The following is a 21,927-nucleotide window of genomic DNA, read 5'->3' as shown; positions in this document are numbered from 1 at the left end:
GGGACCGGAGAGCGGCGTAAATACCGACCAATTGAAAATGTAGATCTCATGGAAATGGAAGCAAGAGTAACCCAAAGGGTTAGAGAGGAGACAATACAAGAGATGAACGCACAGATGGATGTCATGGTTAAGGAGAAATTCATCATATTCGCTAAAGAGCTAGGTCTCTCAATACCGAGTCATATGACGGGGGATGTTCGAGTTCCTAGTAGTTGTCAATCTGGGGGTGTTGATCCATTTGCAAACATTCAGGTATATAAGATTATATTTTTCTTTTCAATGAGTCTTATAACCTTTTACTAATCATATTAAACTTATAAATGGTTTAAAAAGAGTCTTTAGGTTCATTTTAGGAAAATCGGGAGCGAAAATGCCATTTTAGCCTACATATGACCAATAACGACCCAAACGACCTTTTACCATGCATAAATTGATTGGAATGAATCTTATAACCTTTTACTAATCATATTAAACTTATAAATGGTTTAAAAAGTATCCTTAGGTTCATTTGGGGAAAATCGGGAGCGAAAATGCCATTTTAGGCTACATATGACCTTTAACCGTCCAAACGACCTTTAACCGTGCATAAATGGATTGGAATGAGTCTTATAACCTTTTAATAATCATATTAAACTTATAAATGGTTTAAAAAGAGTCCTTAGGTTCATTTTGGGAAAACCGGGAGCGAAAATGCCATTTTAGCCTACATATGATCTATAACGACCCAAACGACCTTTAACCGTGCATAAATGGATTTCAATGAGTCTTATAACCTTTTACTAATCATATTAAACTTATAAATGGTTTAAAAAGTATCCTTAAGTTCATTTGGGGAAAATCGGGAGCGAAAATGCCATTTTAGGCTACATATGACCTTTAACCGTCCAAACGACCTTTAACCATGCATAAATGGATTGTAATGAGTCTTATAACCTTTTACTAATCATATTAAACTTATAAATGGTTTAAAAAGAGTCTTTAGGTTCATTTTAGGAAAATCGGGAGCGAAAATGCCATTTTAGGCTACATATGACCTTTAACCGTCCAAACGACCTTTAACCGTGGATAAATGGATTGGAATGAGTCTTATAACCTTTTACTAATCATATCAAACTTATAAATGGTTTAAAAAGAGTCCTTAGGTTCATTTTAGGAAATTCGGGAGCGAAAATGGCATTTTAGGCTTCATTTTCTTTCTTTTTAATTTTATTTGTATGAATTATATTATGAAATAGTTTTGAATTTGCATGAACTCTTGTTTGCTTCGTATTGGTTGTTGAATGCAAGTCCCGGATCTTGAGTTTGCATGAACTCTGGTTTGCTTCGTATATGTTGCCTTTACTTATAAGTCTCAGCGATGCAGAACTGGTCGGCACAGATCAGAACTGGTCTGCACAGACCAGAACTGATCTGCACAGACCAGACCTGATCTGCATAGATCAGAACTAATCTACACAGACCAGAACTGATCTGTGCAGATCAGAACTGATCTGTGCAGATCATTTCTGGTTTGCACAGATCAGTTCTTGTCTGCACAGATCAGTTCTGGTCTGCGCATATCAGTTCTGGTCTGCGCAGGTCAGTTCTGGTCTGCGCAGGTCAGTTCTGGTCTGCGCAGGTCAGTTCTGGTCTGCGCAGGTCAGTTCTGGTCTGCGCAGGTCAGTTCTGGTCTGCGCAGGTCAGTTCTGGTCTGCGCAGGTCAGTTCTGGTCTGCGCAGGTCAGTTCTGGTCTGCGCAGGTCAGTTCTGGTCTGCGCAGGTCAGTTCTGGTCTGCGCAGGTCAGTTCTGGTCTGCGCAGGTCAGTTCTGGTCTGCGCAGATCAGTTCTGGTCTGCACAGATTAGTTCTGATCTGTGCAGATCAGTTCTGGTCTGTTCAGTTTTGCATATTTAGGTTATATTAAACTTGTAAATGGTTTTGAATGAGTCCTTAGGTTCATTTTGGGAAAATAAGGAGCGAAAATGCCATTTTTCTAACATGTTGTTTTTTTCAAATAAGGAACCTACCTCCTGCTGGCTATACTTGTTGATAAATTCGGAGAAAGTCTTTGTTGCCTTTGGTACTATACATCCGGATTTGACTCTTGATCACCATAACAACCTCGTTGCCGATAACGTGAAGGTGAGCGTTGATGAATTTGAGCCCTCGTATAAAGAAGTTTCAGTCCCCGTGCCTTCTCAATATATAAAGAAACTTGGACAAGCTCATGGTACTTTCACTCAGTGGCCAAAAAATTTGGTTTCCCTTGTGACGAGTGATGAGGTAACTTATCATTATTGCATCAAATTTGACTCGAAAATAATATATCTATACACTTATGTTCACTAATATGTATATGGTTATTTGAAATTCATAATTCAGGTAAATGAGCCTGCAAGAAAAGAGCCTAATGAGAAAAGGGCTACAAGCAAAGGGCCTAAAGGGAAAGAGGTAATGGTTGGAAGTCGACGCGAGACAAAAGGGTCCAACACTAAGGCAAACAAACAATTTCTTCCCAAATTTAGCTCGCAAAATTTGGGAGTTAAGTGCAATTGTATGAAAACTATGGTTTCTAAATTAAAATAAGGGGAGGATGTTAAGTTGCAAGCTAGTAAAGGGGCATTCAATTTTGACAACGACCGTGAACTTGTTATCGTCGTTGAAGACATCAATCAACTTCTCTCGGGAGCATGGCTCAATATATCGATATTGCAAGTTCTTATATTGTGAGTTTCCTAAATTAAATTTTCTCTCCTAATTATTATATTTTCAATTGTCTTAACGTTATTGAGCTATGTAGGGCTTTATATGAGTCGTGGGATGAATTTGATCATCCTACCAATGCTTTGGGATTCATGTGCCCGGAGATGATCTCGGAAACCATGTTGTATAGTGATATAAATCGTGTTCTATTATACATGTCGCAATCCATGGCAACACTCAGTTCTAAGTCATTCATCTTATGTCCATACTACGAAAAGTAAGAACATTTTAAATTTATTTTTCATATTATATCAATCATTGTTGTTAATATTTTTTTTTTCTAACGAGATAATTTTATTGTTTGTACGTAGGAGGCACTGGATTCTTTTAGTTATTTGCTTGGCTAAATCTCAGGTCTACATATTTGATTCTATGCAGAAGAAGAGAAATTTGATGATTAAGAACCAATTGAACCTGTAAGTATTTTATGAATTCTTTGCATTTACATGATACAAAAATATAATAAAGTATATAGCTATAAGTCCCCTTTTGTCAAACGTGTAGGGCTTTTCGGACTTACAAGGCACAAAATGGAAAATCTAAAGGAACTAAATTGAATTGGATTGCGGCACAGGTATAATTACCTAAAGATCAAGTTTTTCAAAATTACTACGTATAATTTCATATAAATTTTACTTGTGTTGTTTTTTTAATGCATGTTGTGTCCTCAACAACCGGGATCACTAGAGTGTGGCTACTACGTCATGCGTTTTATGTACGATATATTTACAAAGCATCGTGATAGTCATGATCTTACTACGGTATGTGATATACTTTAATAAATTGAAGTAGGCATAACTATTGATTGTCGACCTAATTATTTATATACTTGCATGTGTATTTTTAGGATTATTCAAGAACAAAGCCTTTTTCATTCGAGGAGATTAATGAGGTTAAAGAATTTTGGGCTGATTACTTTTTGACCAATTCCGATGTAAATCTAGCTAGCTAGTTTGTTGTAATATTGGTTTGTTAGGTTCGTTATCAACATGTTGGTTGAACGATATGATATGATGGATTGCCTTTTAATAGGGTTGTAAAACTATATTTGACAGGTGTGTATTATAATTCCCGATTATTAGGAAGGGTTATATATATTACAAAGGAGATTATGTCGAAATTTTAAACTATATTCCACTATTTTTTATGCCTATATATATAGTACTGTGATCCAGATACATGAAATATGAAGTTGCTCAATAAAAAAATGAAAAAAAAAAAAGGTAATTTGCGTCGCAGTTTAGTAAAACAGCGAGGCAAATGACCACAGCAGATAAGGTCATTTGTGTCGCAGTTTTACTAAACAGCGACACAAATGACTTTTTTTTTGACATCATGAAAAGTCATTTGCGTCGCAGTTTAGTAAAACAACGACGCAAATGACTTTTCAGGATGTCAAAAAAAAAGTCATTTGTGTCGCTGTTTAGTAAAACTGCGACGCAAATAACTATTATTTGCGTCGCACAAAAGTGTGACGCAAATGACTTTTTTCATTTGCGTCGCACCAATTTGCGACGCAAATGGGCTTAAATGAGCGACGCAAATGAGACTTTTTTCACTAGTGATTATGTGTGGAGGCCTAAAAAAGACTTGATTAAACATGAAATTCAGTTTAATCAAGAGACTTTTGTTGTGGATTGTACTTGTTAGTTCTTCACTGAAATGGGTTTCTTATATTCTCACTCGCTCCGTGTTTATCATGTGCAATGTGTCTCAGAGATTCCCAGTCTTTATATATTGAAGAGGTGGACAAAAGTTGATATATATGTGCAGTCATGTAGTTGAAGATGATGGTGAAAAGTCCAATATAGTTGCAACTTCTGTTAGGAGGGCATAAATCCTTAGAAATTTTGTTCGCCTCGTTATGTCTAGTCAAGATTTTGTTCAAGTTAGGGTTGTGGTTGATTCTGCCTTTAGTCTTCTAAAAGAAAAAGTGGAGAGCATTAGGGGTACTATTGACTTTTCTGATCCTAAAGAGGGTGAATTTTTTTTCTGTGCCTTTAGTAAAAAAAACCCACAGAATTTAAGGAGAAAAAGGTGAGAGGAATGACAGATTAAAGAGTAGAGTTGAGAAAATCTACAACAAAGCTAAGGGGAACTGGAGGAAGAAAAAAAAGCAAAATTTGCAGATGCAACAAGGTTTAAGGGTGAATTTGCAGTCATGGTAATTATTTATTAATTTTCGAACATATTCGTTTTAAAAGCTAATGCTACAACTTTTATAAGTGAATTTTACAGGCAGAAACTTTCAAAAAACTAATAGTTTTTAAGTAGTTATAAAGAAATGAAAAATAAACTATAAAAGAAAGAACATTTTAAAACATGCATAATGTAATTATGTTTTTATAGTCTATAATAGAAAAAAAAATTGAACATCTAGGTATAGATATAAGTAAATTTACCTTGCCATGTATTCAGAAAATTCTCCAGTAGCTTTGTCAGACTTTGCCGCCACTATTTCTACATCACCCCTCGGAAGGCCATGTATCTTTTCTACATCTTCAAATTCAAGCAATATTTTGTCATTCTTCGATAAATAAAGATATTGGTTGTTTTCCTCAAAGCTATTAAACAGCCATATAACGAATTGTTGGTATGATGTAGGTAGCTGAAAAATCTAGCAATGGTCCAAGACCAATATTCCGAACTGCCTGCTTCTTCTTATTATTGAGGATATAAATGAAGTTAATGAACTTCTCATGTCCTCCCCTAACTCCAGTTTTTTCTTCCTCTTCCTCTTCTTCTTTTTCCTTGAAGATAGTGATGTCCATTTCCCCCTTTTTTCGTGTAGGAATATCTTTGGTAATTGTTGCTAGAGGGGACACTTTCCGTTTCACAGTTATAGCTGAATAGTTGAACATAAAATTAAAGTAGGAACAAAAAGGATACAAATAAAGAACTTAAAGACATTCAAATATGTTCATTTTTACCTCGCTCTAAATCATCGGAATCATATTCCTGATAATCTTGATCATCGTCGATTATTTTTCTCTTCTTTTTCTTTGCTGCTTTAGCAGGTGGTGTTGCTTTGGTTGTTGTTCTTGTTAATGCTGAAAAAGAAACCCATATAATTAACTTTGAACATCAATTATAGAATTTTAATTTTATGGAAAACAAAATTAAAATTGAGTAGGACCTATTTTTCGTCTTTCTTTTTCAAACTTCTCCTACCTCTCTTTCACAGCTTGTTTTCGACCTGTCGGAAAATATCATTAAGGTTAAAAGCTTGTGAACAATATGTGAAACAACTTTTAACAATTTAATATATTAAGTGTACCTCTACTCATATTTTTCTCTTCTTCCTCCACTTCGTCTGTTTCCTCCTCTTCTTTCGTTTCCTCCTCTTCCTCTGGTTCTTCTTCCTCTTCCCCTTGTTCTTCTTCCTCTTCCTCTTGTTCTTTCCCATATTGCTTCTTCACTTTCCTTTGAACAGTAGGTTTTCCACGTCTTGTGTATAGAAAATAATGGAGAAAAACTTTGAACATATAACCAAAAACTTCGAACATTATCAAGAGATAAAACAAAAAAAAAAAATCGAAAACACAAAGAATCATTTGAAAAACAAATGAACATTCTTAGAAAAAAAAATTAACATTATAAAATGTATACCTTTTTTGTGCTCATCTTCCTCTTCCTCAAATTCAATTTTCTTGCTCCTTTTCAATCCTGTCCTAGAAGGAAGAATTTTTTCCTTGACAGTTTTTCCACCTCCTCTGAAAAAAAATCTTAATGTAGTTAACCTATGAACATGTTACCAAGTACTTAGAATATTTTCTAAGAGGTATAACAATTAATTGTGTTTTTATATATGTGTACCTCTTTTCTTTTGTATTTTGAGAATCTCAATATCTTTATTTGTGGCTCAGACACAGCTTCTGTCTCAGGCTCTTTCCTCTTCTTTCGAGGGTTTTTTATTTTGAAGTAACTTCAGATACTTCTACATTAACAACAAATACTGAAGTTCTATTTATATAATAAAATATTTTGTAACATTGATTAAAATAAAATTGAACAACGTCAAAAACTACTTTTTCCTTCAAATTCTTCTTTGCTAACAATTTCAGTATAATTTTTTTCATCCACTTTCACCATTGATCTTGTATTCCTTCTTGGTTTGTATGAATATCCTATCTTGTGCAACTGCTTTTGTAGTTTTGCATCAATCTTTAAAGAAGCAATGGTCTTCTTCTTGTTAGCTGTTGTTTTTCTTCCTCTTTTTGTGCCATTACCCTCAGTGTTTTGACTTTCAGTTTCGTTCAATATTACGTCTTGAACCACGGACGTAATAGTTTTGGTAGTATCATCCTCCTCTTTCTTTTTCTTCTCAGCTTCCTTCCTTCTTTCTTCAACATCATCTTTTTCCTTCTTTCTCTCAGTTGCCCTCCTTTTATTTTCTACTTCTTTTTCATACTCTTTCTTTTTCTCAGCATGAATCCTCCTTAGTTCAACTTCATATTCATCCTTCTTTTTCTCAGCCTCCTTCCTCATAATTTCAACTTTATCTTCCACCTCCTTCTTTTTCTCAGCTATTTTTCGGGCTTCTGCAACATCTGCATTTATCCTTTCCCCAGCTTCTATGTTGGCTTATGCAGCAGCTGAAACTACCCTTATGCAACCTTTTTTCTTATGCTGATTAATGCTCTTTGTTAGTATTTTCTTCACTAAAGCATTGCCCCTGATCAACAAATAAAATATGTAAAAGCTTCTAATTAAAATATTATGAACAGAGATGCTAAATATTATGAACAAATAGGTCAAAAAGAAAGAACAAGGGCTTAAAAGATGCTCAGTAATAGAACAAGAAAGAACAAAGCCAAAGGTATGAACAAATGAAACAAAAAGTATGAACAAATGAAACAAAAATATGAACAATTTCATTACGAACATTAGCCGGGTGGTTATTATGAACAAACAAATGAACAAGAAAGAACAAACGTAAAATATCAATGAAGAGCTTAATTACTAGGCGCTTTTTTCCATCATAAAAATATATTATGAACAAAAATATTAAATTTAATATAATGAATAAGATTGTAAATAATACATTGCAGGATTAAAATGTACCTTTTATTTGGTACTGGTTTCGCTATTTAAATATCGAGTTTTTTCGTTTCACTTTCGGTATGTGTTGAAGATTTTAGTGAAGCTTTCTCATCTCCTTCACTGTTATTTGTATAATACGAGATTAACACACACGTTATTTTACTTAAAATTTAAAATCATTCAAATAAATTAAAAATTGAATTATCTAATACCTCGATGTTTTCTGAACTTCTGGCTGGGATTCTCTAGTAGCTCCCAGCTTTAATTTGACTATCAACTTTTTCGGTTGAGAACTAAATTTTATAAGTTTGTAACTATGAGTTTCCAGAGAAAATACAGTTTGAAAAAATGGATATTTTACTAAAACAAAATGAATATTTAACACAAAGACATTGATCATGAGTTCTAGACTTAACTTTTTTTTAAAAAAGCAAAGAAGAAAAACAAAAGTTCAAAATATAGAACTTTAAATAATTGAACATTCCTAAACCAAATTCAGTACATAAAAAAGAATATATAGTTTGAAACAGTAGCACATTTTACCAAACATAATGAAATTTGACAAAAAAAACATTTAACATGAAACATTGATCAGGAGTTCTAGACTTTATTTTTAAGAAATGACAGAAGAAAAACAAAAGTTCAAAGCATTTACATTATGAATACAACACTTGAAATAATTGAACATTACTAAACCAAACTCATTACATCAAAAGAATATTCTGTTTGAAAGAGAAGAACATTTTACTAAAACAAAAAGAACATTTGACTAAAATAAAAAAGAACATTTAATATAAAAGACAGTGATCATGAGTTCTATACATTATTTTCAAAAAAGGACAGAAGAAAAACAAAAGTTCAAAGCATTTAAATTATGAATATAACACTTGAAATAATTGAACATTCATTTATTCTTTTGGCTGTGGGATGTAATGGAGTAAATCAAAATGACTCTTAAAAGCTCCTCTCTTCCTTTCCATGAAGTAGAAGATGGTCTTCCCGTTGTCGTCCCGTTATCGCTTTTGGATCATTTGGATACAACCTCTCTGCAATTGCAGGGGTAAGGTTGCGTACACCCGACCCCCCTTACCCCGCTTCTTGTGGGAGCCTCTTTGAGGCAATAGGGTAATGATAATGATAATGATGAATGACTTCGCGTCAAACTCACGTGCATTTTTTTAACTTGTGTTTGCCGCGTATGCACTCACACGTTAGTTGTTTTGTTCCAAAAACGACGATGCGTGTCGTTTGGGGGGGGGGGGGGGCACTAGTGGAAAAACAATCATTTGCATCACCACATTTGCCTCGCACATTTAAACATGTGACGCAATTGACAGTTCTAAGCATTAAAATTAGTCATTTGCGTCGCAAAATTACTAATCTGCGACGCAGATGACTCTAAGATGATCTCAGAGTCATTTGCGTCGCAGATTAGTAATAATGTGACGCAAAATATTACCTCATTTGCGTCGCAGAATTACTAATCTGCGACGCAGATTAGTAATTCTGCGGCGCAAAGGAGGTAAAAAAAATTCGGACGTGTCAATGGGTTTCTACCTCTCTCCTCAAACACACTCTCTCCTAATTCTACCTCTCTCCTCAAACACTCTCTCTCTCTCCTAAACTCCCTGCTTCTTCCTCTCTCCTCAAACCCGATCCAGTTTCTGCCTCTCTCTCCTCAACCTCGCCGCTCAAATTTTCCTCCGGCAAGGTTCTTGCACAAAAATTCGGTTTGTAAATGAGGTAAGTCTTCCATCTCTTTCCTCCTTTCTTCAATTCTTTTAGGTTTTAGAACTTTCACTTTTGTTTAAGTTTTTGATTCTTCAATTCTTTATGATAAATCATAGGTTTCGACGACGGAAGAGGGAGAATCGGGGTCGTAGAAGAGGTGGAGGAGGGTGTCGGAGGTGGAAGCGTCATTGAAACCGCCGGCGTCGCACCCTTGCTACTGTTGCAATCGAAGCATCTATTTCGAAATCCTTGGAAAGGGAAGCTTGACGGTGGAGGTTTCTGGAGAAACTAGATTGACGGCGGCGAGGTGGAGGAAGGAGGCGGGACGGTTAGTCGGAGGTGAGAATTTTGTAATGCTTCCATCTGTCTCCTTCATTCTTCATTTAGTTAGGGTTTTGAACTTCAGTTTATGTAATTTTGGATTTTCGAGTGAATTCTATTGAGTTTGCTCATTTTCTCTTCAGCTTTTTTTATTAATGTTCTTGATTCTGTTCTATTGTGATTGAACTTGACTTTGAATGGAAATTGAACTGGATTAATGATGAATGGTTGACGATTGTGTCTCCATTTTCGTTCTTAAGACTAAATAGCTTGATTTATGTAAACATGGTGGAAGTTTGATTGGTGTTCCTGTTTCTGTGGAAAAATTGATTTTTCTAGGGGTTATTTTGAGCTGAGGTCCAACCTTATGAGATATGAGATACCAGACATCCAATTTATGTTATTTCTTTAATAATCGTCTGCCATCCATTTACAGAGGTGTTACGAGGTAAATTTTTGTTTTTTAAATGAATTTGTTTTCATTTTGGAAATGTAAATGGTAAATTTTTAATTTTTAAAAATTGTGAACAGGCATAGATGGACGGGGCGGTATGAAGCACATCTGTGGGATAACAGCTGTAGAAGAGAAGGGCAAGCCAAAAATGGCGTCAAGGTAATTAATCTCGGTTCCTTTTTGTGCATCATATTATTAGTTGATGATAGTATCAATGAGTTTGCTAATTTGAGTATGTGATAAATTAATGAGTAATTCATCAAAGTTGAATAAAATGATAAAATCATTGTAGAAATTTATCGCCAAATCAAAGAATAGAAAATAATTGATTTTCTAAACCAAAGTAGATTGAAAATAACAAATTGAGAAGAAAATGGCAAAAGTAAAAGAAAACCAGGGAGGAAGGAGACCGAGGGAGAAGGTGGTTGAAAGTTTACACTAAATCCACTGAGATGCTGCCTAGCTTGAATTATCAAGTTTGCTTTATTTGTTTGTTTGTTTGTTTATGATTTAGTCTTTGTATTCACTTGTGACTGTTTGGTTCATGTTTCTGCAGCATGTTTTTTAGTATTTTAAGGAAAGAACTCCTCGTTCGACTATTGAGCTTCGTGATACTTCCCTTGTATGGAATTATAAGTATGCTGGTATATATCTTGGCCTACTTAGTTTCACGTCATTTATTTACTCCTTAATACCAATATGCTGCTATGTTTCTTGTCCTAGGTAGTTTTCCTGTCATTTTAACTCATTGCTTGCTTCGGATATGTTTCTTCTGCAGATTTTGAGTTTGGAAGATTGCAAGCAAGGGACATGTTACAGCACCTTTGGACGGGTCCTATTTCAAATGCATCCGTTGAAGTTGTGCAAGGTAGTAGGTCTGTTGAGGTTCGACCAGTAGGTGTTACAAAGGTAGGATTTTTTAAATGCAATTCATAATTGGTTTATTGATAGTATTCATTTTGGGGAAAGTGTTTTACATAGTTATTTGTTCTGTCAAATTCTGGGTTTTGAATGCAGGGTTCTGCTATTGATCGCATATTAGGGGAAATAGTGCACAGTAAACCATTGAAATCACCAATTGATTATGTGTTATGCATCGGTCATTTTCTGGAGAAGGTAAAATCGAAATCGAAATCGAAATATTTGATCGTAGCTCAGTTCCTTTTTGTGCAATTCTATTTGTCGGTTTGAATGCTGTTGTGTTGGTTGTAGTCCCATAAACTCTTACAGATTTTCAGGTGTACCGTTTCTGTTCGCTATGATTTTGTCCAATTCACCTCGTGATTTTGTGATGATGAACAAGTTTGAGGATTTGGAGATAAAAATTTGTTATGAAAAATTCAAATCTTATAGACGATGGTATTAATTGCTTACGTTTAGACTTCATACTTCTATTTCTTAATAATGGATGCAGTATTTGGTTGGCAATGGAAGTTTCTTTCGATTCTCCCCTGCTTTGGTAAACTGTATTATGGCTTCTGTTTTTCCTTCCAGCGCATATGGCGTATATATTCTTGATATTTTATATTGTAAATATTGCTTACTACCTAGGTTTGAACTGTTTTTAAACCGCATTTACCTTCTACTCATCATCTATTTTCATCTTTTTGTTCTGTAAATATTGCTTAATACCTAGGTTTGAACTGTTTTTAAACCCTATAAGGAAGTTCCTCTTATCTTTGGTAATGCATGCTTCCACCTCTAATCATACAACTGTATTCTATGCTTCAATTCATTGTATATGTTTCAGAAAATAAACATTATATGATATGTGGGATTATTGCAGGAGAGTGGTGGAATGCTGTTACTGAGGCAGTCATTTCACAAGCACTGCAAACTGGAGGTGGTCCAAATGTATCAGATGCATACACCATCAACGGCCTTCCCGAACTATTATACAATTGCTCGGCTAAAGGTATATCATATATGCATGCAAGTTTCGTATTAATTAGTTTAACTGATCGAATGTAAAAACTGTGACTAATCACCAGTATACGTATACTGCTGCTTTTCTTATAAGATATGCAGTTGCTGATTAAGAGGTTTTCGTGTTGTACGGTAGGAATTGTTGAATAGCTAGTATCCTTTGAAGTCTTCTATATAAAAAAGCCGAGACTCGGTGTCCATAATTTATTTTCTTCGTCTTTTGTTCGATCTGTATGACTGTATGTGCATGCTAGGATTATGATTTAGATTGTTTTTGCAATTTATAGACTTTTTGATATGATTGTGAAATGGGTTTTTGTAATTTACTTGGGAATCAGAGTATCCGTGTTGATCCTCATGAGCCTTCCCTACTCGATCTTCTAGAGTAATCAGTTTTCTTCGCTTAACTTCCAGCATGCCAAAATCCCCACTTCAAAAAAGACTTACAGAGTAAAATTTCCGCTTTTAGCTGTTTTTTTTTCCTGGTCTGTTAAGTTGTATCTGCTCCTAAAAAGCTCCCATCTTTGTGTTTATACTTTGTTCTATTGAATTTGCTGATATTTCATATCAAGATCCACTCTTTATTTGTAATTGTGTCATTCTATTCACTCACAGATATAGTTATTGTTGGGACGTTGCTCGATACTACACTAGAAGCAAGGGAAACATTAGAGGATTCCGGGCAGCAGCTAATTTTTTTTTATTTTTTTGTTGGGTGTCAAGAGAAACCGTTAAATGGAATATATTGTTGTAGATATTTCAAACTTTTGTATTGTAAGTCTTACTGATTTGATGTTATTCTATTTAATAATATGAGTTGTCCATTTTACTATATAATAGGTTTCATATATATATATATATATATATATATATATATATGAAACCTAAAATGAAACCTATTTTTTTTACAAAATTCAAAGTCATTTGCGTCGCACATTAGCTTAATGTGCGACGCAAATGGCTTATTATTTTTGGCGCCAAAAGGTCATTTGCCACGCACATTAGCTTAATGTGCGTGGCAAATGACTTTTCAGCATGGCGCCAGAAAAGCCATTTGCCACGCACATTAGCTTAATGTGCGTGGCAAATGACTTTTCAGCATGGCGCCAGAAAAGTCATTTGCCACGCACATTTAGCTAATGTGCGTGGCAAATGAGAGTCATTTGCGTCGCGACCTTTTGCGTCGCGCAATGTGCGACGCAAATAACCTTAAATGTGCGATGCAAATGAGTCATTTTCCACTAGTGGGGGGGGGGGGGGGGGGTACAACCAAGTTAGTTGTACCCGGGTATAGCAGTTAGGGGTATCGTCGTACTAATGTACTAAGTTAGGAATTTCATGCAAGAATAATCTATATAATTAAAGCAAAGTGGTGGGTAATGAGAGTTAAGCAAACCCCCCAATACTCCTATCTCAGCTAGCTATGCCACATCATACCTACTTAAAGGCAACCTATTAATTTACATCTTCAATAAAGCAAGATAAAAGGAGAATTAAAGATACTAATAAAAGGGGGGGGGGGGGGGGGGACTATAGTAAAAATACTGAATGAATGGAACACAAGTACAAATAACAAGGAAATTATTTAAAAAACAAAAAAATCAAACATTTGGTGCAAAGGAAGGGGGTATATTTCATTATGCAAATCTATGCTTTGAGTTCGCATTCCATCAAGATTCAAATGTGATATAATTCTATGTGCAAATACAAATGTTTATGACATAGTTCTAATAATTGAAGACATTAAATGCAAAAATATTGACAATCTTGATTTTCTTAGAATTAAGTTGTAAATCACATGTAACATAAAAATCGATTTTGAAATATTTAATCCAATATGAAATGGTTGAATTTAATTTAGACCGGAATTAAAACTGGGTGAGTAACCAATCTAAAATCCGAATTAAATTAACTTTTTTTATCTAATATTTTAAATAATGAGGTAAAATTGAATTAAAAATCGGCTCAATGTTGGCCTGAAGTATGCAGGACAACACCAACCGTTAAATCTATATTGTAAAATAAAGTAATGAAGCACGAAAGGCTCCCAAACCTCAATCTTCAACTCATGCACCAACTAAAATGGAAGTCTAATGACGTTAAAAAATAATAAAAAAAGTAAGGTTACATAGGATGATTGACAATTTCGAATTTAATCTTCAAAAGTTATGAATTAAATTAAAATTTTAAGTATTCCAAATAAGCTTCATAAAAACCAATCAGCAAAATCTAAAATAAAATATGTATCATTTAGAAAAGAGGGAGGAAATAATATAAGTTCGATCTTCACATGGGCTATCACACATTACAATAATCTCCAACAAGATAACCAAAATTAATAATATAATCTTTCTATTAAAGATCGAGTGGACTATAAACTGATCAAATAAGTGGAGTTAAATTCATTTCTCTATCAAAATAGAACATGCACCGTTGTTAGAGTCGTTATCCGGATCGTACGATCGCGTACAAATTTAGCAAAGTGATCCATATCGCAAACAAAATCACATAGATGATAGGATACAAATCACATTTTACGGAAAAATATTTATTCATCAATAGTGGATTGGTAGAAGAATAGTTTCAAATTTAGATTTTTCATTTACGGTTGTAATTTTCTTAAATTACATGTTATTGTTTAGTGTCGTAATTCGGATTTTAAGTATAATACAAATCCAAACATGTACTCCATACTATCAAAAAAATAAATATCCAAACATGATATCCATTTTCATCTTGATGTTGCTTACAAGTATATTACATTTTTAATTTTATATTAACTTTACAGTTTTATCCTTTTGTTGATATCCCGTGATAAGGCACAAAATAGTGTACTCTTATTGCAAATTAATTCAGTCCACAACCCACCAGCTAGCTTGGATCAAACTAGTTCCTTCCCAAGTTCCCATAATCTGAGGACCGCTAGCCTGGTATCTTTGAGCTTAATGATTTAAGTATCTACTCCGTCATACTTTTCACTTAAAAGTATGATTGTATTTTTTTCCTTCTTATTATCTGATATGACTGAATGACGGCTAATTGACCAAATAGGTATAAAAGTTAACATCCTTTTGCTACTTGGGTATAAAATTTATCAACGGCGACATTTGGGTATAAAAGTTAACACACGGCGACGTTTTTACCTATTTTTTCGTCGAAACTTGCGTGTGTCTTACACTGCCCCATTTCATCCGGTTTTATGCTTGTTTTTAGTATTTCAACCATCTAATATGATTTTATGCCTTCTTTTATTATTTCAACCCTTTTGATTTGTTTTTCTTCATTCTCTTATGTTTCTACCTACTAGGATGCGGACCGCGCGCGATACACCGGGAAAAACGATAAATTTTGCTCTCCTAAATCAAACACGAGAAATCAAAGAAAGAAGATGTATTTTTTTGCTCTGTTGATGTTACTATCTTATAAACATGGATGGCAATTCTTGAATGGTTTAGAAATTTTGTAAAATAGTCACATGGCCAACACATATGGCAGGGAGGTTAAATCCTTATATGTATGTGTAACAGAAACGTGTGAGGTTGTAAATGTCTTTTATGTATCCAATAAACCGTGGTACGTTATGTACGTTGCTCTTTCGCATACTCTTCGTTCCTCAGTTCTATGTAATTTATTTATTTTATTCATCTACAAACTCATAATAGTAGAGATGAATATCAGAAACAAACTCATTTTCACAAACAAGATAAAACAAGTATATCAAGGTATGGTTATTTGATAACGATCAAGTCCCTTCAACCAACTTTATAATAATCAATAACAATACAAAGAAAAGCAGAAAAGATACTTCAATGTGAGCAAAGAGAAGAATAACTTAACATACCGACCCATTGTAGTTCACATCCAACATCCTAAACTCATCAGCTATAACAATAATCAAGGTTGTAGGGATTGAAATCTCTCTTTAGATCGAATCGGTAGGATGGGAACGCAGGATCCTACAAATTTGAGAAATTGAGTGATCGAAATGATAAAATGTGACTAATACATGTCTTTTTAGTAAAAATAATACTAAAAAAGCACACTTTTACTTACACATCGATAATAGTGTCATAAATGGTTAAGCCGATTCTACGAGTGTTATTTTAAAGCTGACATTTCCAAATAACACAAGGAAAACATTGTTTCAAAGCATATACAACTTCAAAAATCAATCTAAATGATAAAAAAGTCAAGAAATTAACGATATTCATGTTTCCTTGACATTGACTTTCGTCATAATCATCACCCAAATTAGCTTCTAAGTTTCTGGAATCATTAACTTCATTAGAAGCAACACAAGCTGTCACGTCATTATCGCTGTCAACACTTATTACAAGTTGCTCGACATTCACATCTAAGGGGAAATTTTTTACAAGTAATACCAAGTTTATGTTCTTAATGATATTGTCTATTTTTCCTTATTTTATTTTTATGGTCTTTTATGAGATGAAACTTCAAAAATCCATAATTTATGCCTCATCCAACCTACTATAAATAACCATCCTTTAACCATGTGATCTACTCGTATTTACCTTGATGATGCTAGTTCTATACCGAATAACACTGTATCGTACTCCGTAGCAGAAAATCAAACCCTGCAGTACAACACCTTATACTACAATGATGTTGATAATAGTAGTTTTTTAAACAAAACAATGAGTTTTTCTCAGATGCACTACATCTTTTTATGTTTTATTCGTTTCTTTATCCTCTTGTGGAATTCTTGAGTTTGAGTATTACCACGAAACTTGCAACTGAAGTTCATGCAGCCGAGAAATAGTCGACCCTCAGAGAGTTGCTTCCACCAGAAGGTTAACATCAAGGGTCCTTTTATTACCTATCTGTATGTTCACTTGCTTTGATGAAATAAAACAAATTAAAAACGATCCACGACAGAGGTCCTTACCCCGAAACATAAGATACCTCCTCTGTCCAAAATACACCTAAGTACATGTTCTTGCATACATTAACATATTTCTCAAGCAAAGACAATTTGTTGCATTTCTTGAGGCCCTTGGGAAGCTTAATAGCTTGAAAAAAGAATTCATGCTCCTCTGTTGAAAACAACAGCTGATCCTTCTTATTGCAGACAATACCATGACACCATGTTGTCTAAGACGACTGCACTTCTAAGCAGAAACTCGGTCTGCTGAAGTAGGGCTTTACACAGCTTCTCATGTTCTCGAATGGTAACAGTTGTAAGTTTCTCCATCACATAAGGTGAGGAAAGTTCACGCCAAAACATATCACAATCACAGGAAAAAAAAACCCTTACAAATTACATGAAAAATCTTTCTATTATTTGAAAGGTAAGACCAAATATATAATTAGCTAGCTAGATAAGCTCGATATGCAGTAGACATACCACATATGCATATATTATAAGTTCTTCTAAACTCATTGAGTTTCGTAGCAACCTAATAATGTCTAGTAAACAACTTCCATGTATCCCTGACCTCAGAGCTAAACGAAACTATTTTTTTATTCTCAATTCCACGGTGTTTTAATTGTTGGTAGAAAAGGAAAGAACATTAGAAACATTCCAGTTACTATCATACTGTATAATAATGCGTAAGTCCAATGATAAGAGAACCAAAGTAAACTCACTTTGGGATGGACTAATTTCTTATTCCCGTGCATTATATTCGAGGAAGAAATTAGTGACAAATTAACTCATATTGTTGAAACTATCCATTTAATTACAAACTAACAACAACATCCTCACTACAAAGTAATTCAATAACCAGAACACCCTTTAATTAACCATCGCTCACTTAAACTAACTAATAATATAATTAGAAATCACCTAATGATAACCAACTAAGTAACTAACAGTAAATTCAGTAACACAGATCACACTATTTTCCTCTATGTAAATGCATACAAACAGCTAGATCATTTCTTGTTTTCTACATTCAGAACCTCCAATTTGGGTTCAGCATGATTCATTGATTATACTTTTATTGTACTTCTTCCTATTTTATTATTCTAGATACCTCCAAATTCGGTTAGAGTTTGCATCATATCATCATATTGGAGAATATTCTAACCAATTTGAAAACATGGGTAATCATACTAATTTATTAACCATTAAAGGCACTAATTTGTGCATCACCGAAAAAATATAGTCCATTAAGGCCTAAGACATTAATTATTGTACTAATTAGTAATTAAGGAGTAGTAGCCTTTTCATGGCCATCGTGGGTCACATTCACACACAATGCCAGACTCACAAAGAAGTCCTTGGCACAGCAAATCAGTTAGAAGTAAATCAATAAGTCCAGAGATGTTACCTGCAAATTATTTATTGATGAAATGGATGAATTAGTTTCTTGTTTAAAATAAGAACGGATTAGTTTCTTTTCCAGTAAGGGATTGAAAGGATAGTTCATTGGCCACAATCATGTATAATCTGAAGTTCTAAACCCATGGAAGATCAAGCAAAAGCATCAGCCACCAAGAAAAACTTAATGTAAAAATGAACCAATTATGAACAAAACTCGTAAAAACCCATTGCTACTCGGAAATGAACCAAAACTCTCAAAAATGAACCAATTATGTTGGTTGTAAAGCAAAGGTTTTGGGATTCAAGTGGGATCACCATTTTTACGAGTTTTCCTTGATTTGGAGGCTTTGATTTTTCTCCGTCTTTTCTCTCTCCTCCCACAATGGAAACCTAAACTCAAACTCAAAGCCTCCTCCCCTCCCCTACTTCCACCTATTGCAGCAGTCATAAGAGGCCTGGATCATATGAATCTTTCAACTTATACGTCAATGATTAATAACTGTTTAATTAGTCATATAATTATTTACACATAGACCATAAAGCTTAGCATAGCATTTGAGACATTTACCAGAGTTAGATGAGCAACGTTACCTAGTAACATCAACCTTCTCATCATCAGTCTCAGGCAGTGGCTTCAAAACCGGGCACACCAGAAAGAGGCCTATTAATAGTACAAAAACAACAACGAACGATTAATAGTACAAAATCTTAAAATCAAAACTGAAAATCTGGCAAATCAAACCCCAAAAATAAGACGAACCAAAATGAATGAAAACCCTAAAATCAAAACCCCAAACAATTGTTAATAATCCTAAAAATCCTAAAATCAAAACTAAAAATCTGGCAAATCAAACCCCCAAAAATAAGATGGACCAAACTGAAAAGCAAAATCCCAAACAATTGTTAAAAATCCTAAAATCAAAACTAAAAATCTGGCAAATCAAACGCCCAAAAATAAGATGAACCAGACTGAAAACCCCAAACATTTGTTAACAATCCTAAAATCCTAAAATCAAAACCGAAAATCTGGCAAATCAAACCCCCAAAAAACGACGAACCAAACTGAAAACCTACAATCCCAAAACCAAAACTGAAAACCTGTCAAAACAAACCCCAAAATTACGACGCATCAAATCAAAATACCAACATAACTGGACAAATAATCCACCATCCTGCTCCAAATTATGGGATTTCGTACGGGCCTTGTTCATTATCTTCTGAACTGCAAAAAATGAGGGAGAGGCTGACACAAACCCGATCTCGCCTACGATTGCAGACTATCCTCTGCCTCAATTTTCTTCTGATTTCGTTCGTTCTTGCTTTGAGTTCGGATCCCATGGCTGGTTAGTGAGAGGAGGAGAAGCAAAAAAGACGGGAGAATGGTGAGTTTTTATGGGCTGGTGAGAGGAGAAAGCGGGTGCCATTATTCAGTGATGGAGAGGAGTGATTCAGTGATGTAGAGGAGTGATAAAGCGCCATTACTGTCTTAGTGAGGGAGAGGAGAAAGATCGCACATGGCAAAGAAAATGAGCCAAACGTAGCAAAGTAAACAGGCCCAACGTGGCAAAGGCGTAAGGGTAAAATGGGTATTCCACAATATTTTACTGTTCCAAAGGTGATGTTGTTGCTTTTATAAGGGTTATAGATTTAATTCAATATAAATTATTTCTACCTATTTGTGAGGGGTCGAAAAAGCACGAGGCTAATGCGTGACCTGGTCCCTCGTGGGCGTGACGTTTTTTTTTTGTCAAATCAAGTGTAATTGGATTTCCTGTGAGTTTACACCCAATTGACTAGTAATATAGGAGTCGCCATTCAGTTTTTAACGACAATGAGAAAAACTGACAAAACCCGGTTATCGTGACATAAAGGGAGTGCAATTATGTTAGCCCCCACTTTGACAGAGTCTCGGGATGAGACGATGGTCAAAGTACTGGACGGAGTGCGTCACACAAGCCATAGTGTATATGACTTGTTTTGCGAGGGTCTCACGAGCCCCCGAGTGATAACATTTGACTTAAGGGTCATCACTTGAAGTGTCGACATATCCCTCACGTGTCATTGGGATTTGTCAACGGATAGTATAGAAACTCCCTCACTTTGTCATTGGAAGTATCTAAAGATGTGTAGAAACTCCCTCACTTTGTCATTGGAAGTAGCTACAGATGTTTTCGAAATCAAAGCTATAAAGTGTAATTGGGCCTGGCCAAGCCCAATCACGAGGTAAAATGTTTTTAAAGATTCTCATTTTCAGGGTTAGCTAAACGAGAAAACCCCCTTGTTTTTATGGGACGTAAAACGAAGGAAAATCCGGCACATCGTTCTTTTTTGGAAAAACAGAAAACCAATCCTTTAATTTTTGGAAAAAGGGAAAACCGATCCTTTAATTTTTGGGAAAAAGGGAAAACCGAAAAAAGTTATCGCTACGGCGACTAAGGACCTGCGCGGTTAGTGGCGCAGACCCCGCCGGCTAAAGATGGCGAGCCTGTCCCCTGAGGGTGGACACCCCGTCCGACAGAAGTGGACGAATCTATTTTTATGTTTTGAAAATAAGGAGCTACGCGGTTTGTGACGTAGACCCCGCCGGCTGAAGATGGCGAGCCTGTCCGCTAAGGGTGGACACCCCGTCCGATAGAAGTGGACGAATATGTTTGTATGTTTTGAAAATAAGGGCCTACGCGGTTTGTGACGTAGACCCCGCCGGCTGAAGATGGTGAGCTTGTTTTTTTTTGTTTTGATGATTTTTTTTTCGAAAACTGAGGACCTGCGCGGCTAGTGACGCAGACCCCGCCCGCTGAAGGTGGGCGAGCCCTGTCCGCTGAGGGTGGACGTCCCTTAATTCGTTTTTTCAATTTGGAACTCGCGTGGTTCGTGACGCGATCTTGCCCGCTGAAGATGGGCAAGTTCCTATTTCTTTTGTTCATCATGATTTCTTTTGACAATTTCTTTTCTTATTCATTCTCGCAGGAGCGAATTCTTTCGAGGGATGCTCGGATTTAGTTGTAACCTGAATGTGGGTTGACAACGTGCTTAGACGGACCATAGTCTCGTGGTCATCATCTTTCATGGTTTTGAGCTAGTCTTTACGGCTCAATTTTGCCACTACCTGGTTCCTTGATTAGGGGACCATGTATAGGTATCAACAGCGACCTTTGTCTTGAGGTCGTAAACCGGTTTTATCTTTTGAGACATCCAGACACGGGACTTCGTACAGCGTAGTCTGGCAATATTGTTTTACCTTTGCATAATATATATTTTCTTTCGAGCCCCCAAGCACTCGTGCTTTGACGGTCATTTCTTGTCAAAGAGGTTCCTTGAGGATACACATTCTGTAATATCCTTGATCGTGTTTGGGATTGTGCTCGTAAGTGCGAGCGACCCTTGTAGTGGTGTGCTACTCTTAACAAAGCCGTGAGGTGCGACTT

General features: G+C 35.3%; 1 protein-coding gene and 1 long non-coding RNA gene across 3 annotated transcripts; both read right to left on the bottom strand.

Moving 5' to 3' along the window:
- Positions 1-5,096: 5,096 nt before the first annotated feature.
- LOC130470389 (uncharacterized) lies at positions 5,097-6,293 on the bottom strand. The gene is made up of 4 exons (XR_008930607.1): positions 6,019-6,293; positions 5,878-5,937; positions 5,672-5,791; positions 5,097-5,586 (listed from the first exon to the last, which is right to left on the bottom strand). It is a non-coding gene; the product is annotated as an uncharacterized lncRNA (long non-coding RNA).
- A 249-nt stretch (positions 6,294-6,542) lies between these two features.
- On the bottom strand, positions 6,543-20,039 carry LOC110775000 (UPF0329 protein ECU05_1680/ECU11_0050). Of its 2 annotated transcripts, XM_056840471.1 has the most exons (4): positions 19,655-20,039; positions 19,094-19,163; positions 16,058-16,172; positions 6,543-7,416 (listed from the first exon to the last, which is right to left on the bottom strand). In XM_056840471.1, exon 4 carries the CDS (start codon positions 7,227-7,229, stop codon positions 6,759-6,761), a length of 471 nt encoding a protein of 156 aa, XP_056696449.1. In that variant the 5' UTR covers positions 7,230-7,416; positions 16,058-16,172; positions 19,094-19,163; positions 19,655-20,039; the 3' UTR covers positions 6,543-6,758. The 2 variants fall into 2 exon arrangements, with proteins under 2 accessions (XP_056696449.1, XP_056696448.1); XM_056840470.1 differs by having other exon boundaries at positions 19,094-20,035.
- Positions 20,040-21,927: the final 1,888 nt, after the last annotated feature.

The sequence above is a fragment of the Spinacia oleracea genome, chromosome 3 (assembly GCF_020520425.1).
Source record: "Spinacia oleracea cultivar Varoflay chromosome 3, BTI_SOV_V1, whole genome shotgun sequence".
Taxonomy (NCBI): domain Eukaryota; kingdom Viridiplantae; phylum Streptophyta; class Magnoliopsida; order Caryophyllales; family Amaranthaceae; genus Spinacia; species Spinacia oleracea.
Note: the sequence above shows the minus strand (reverse complement) of the source record. Positions and strands in the feature narration are given on the sequence as shown.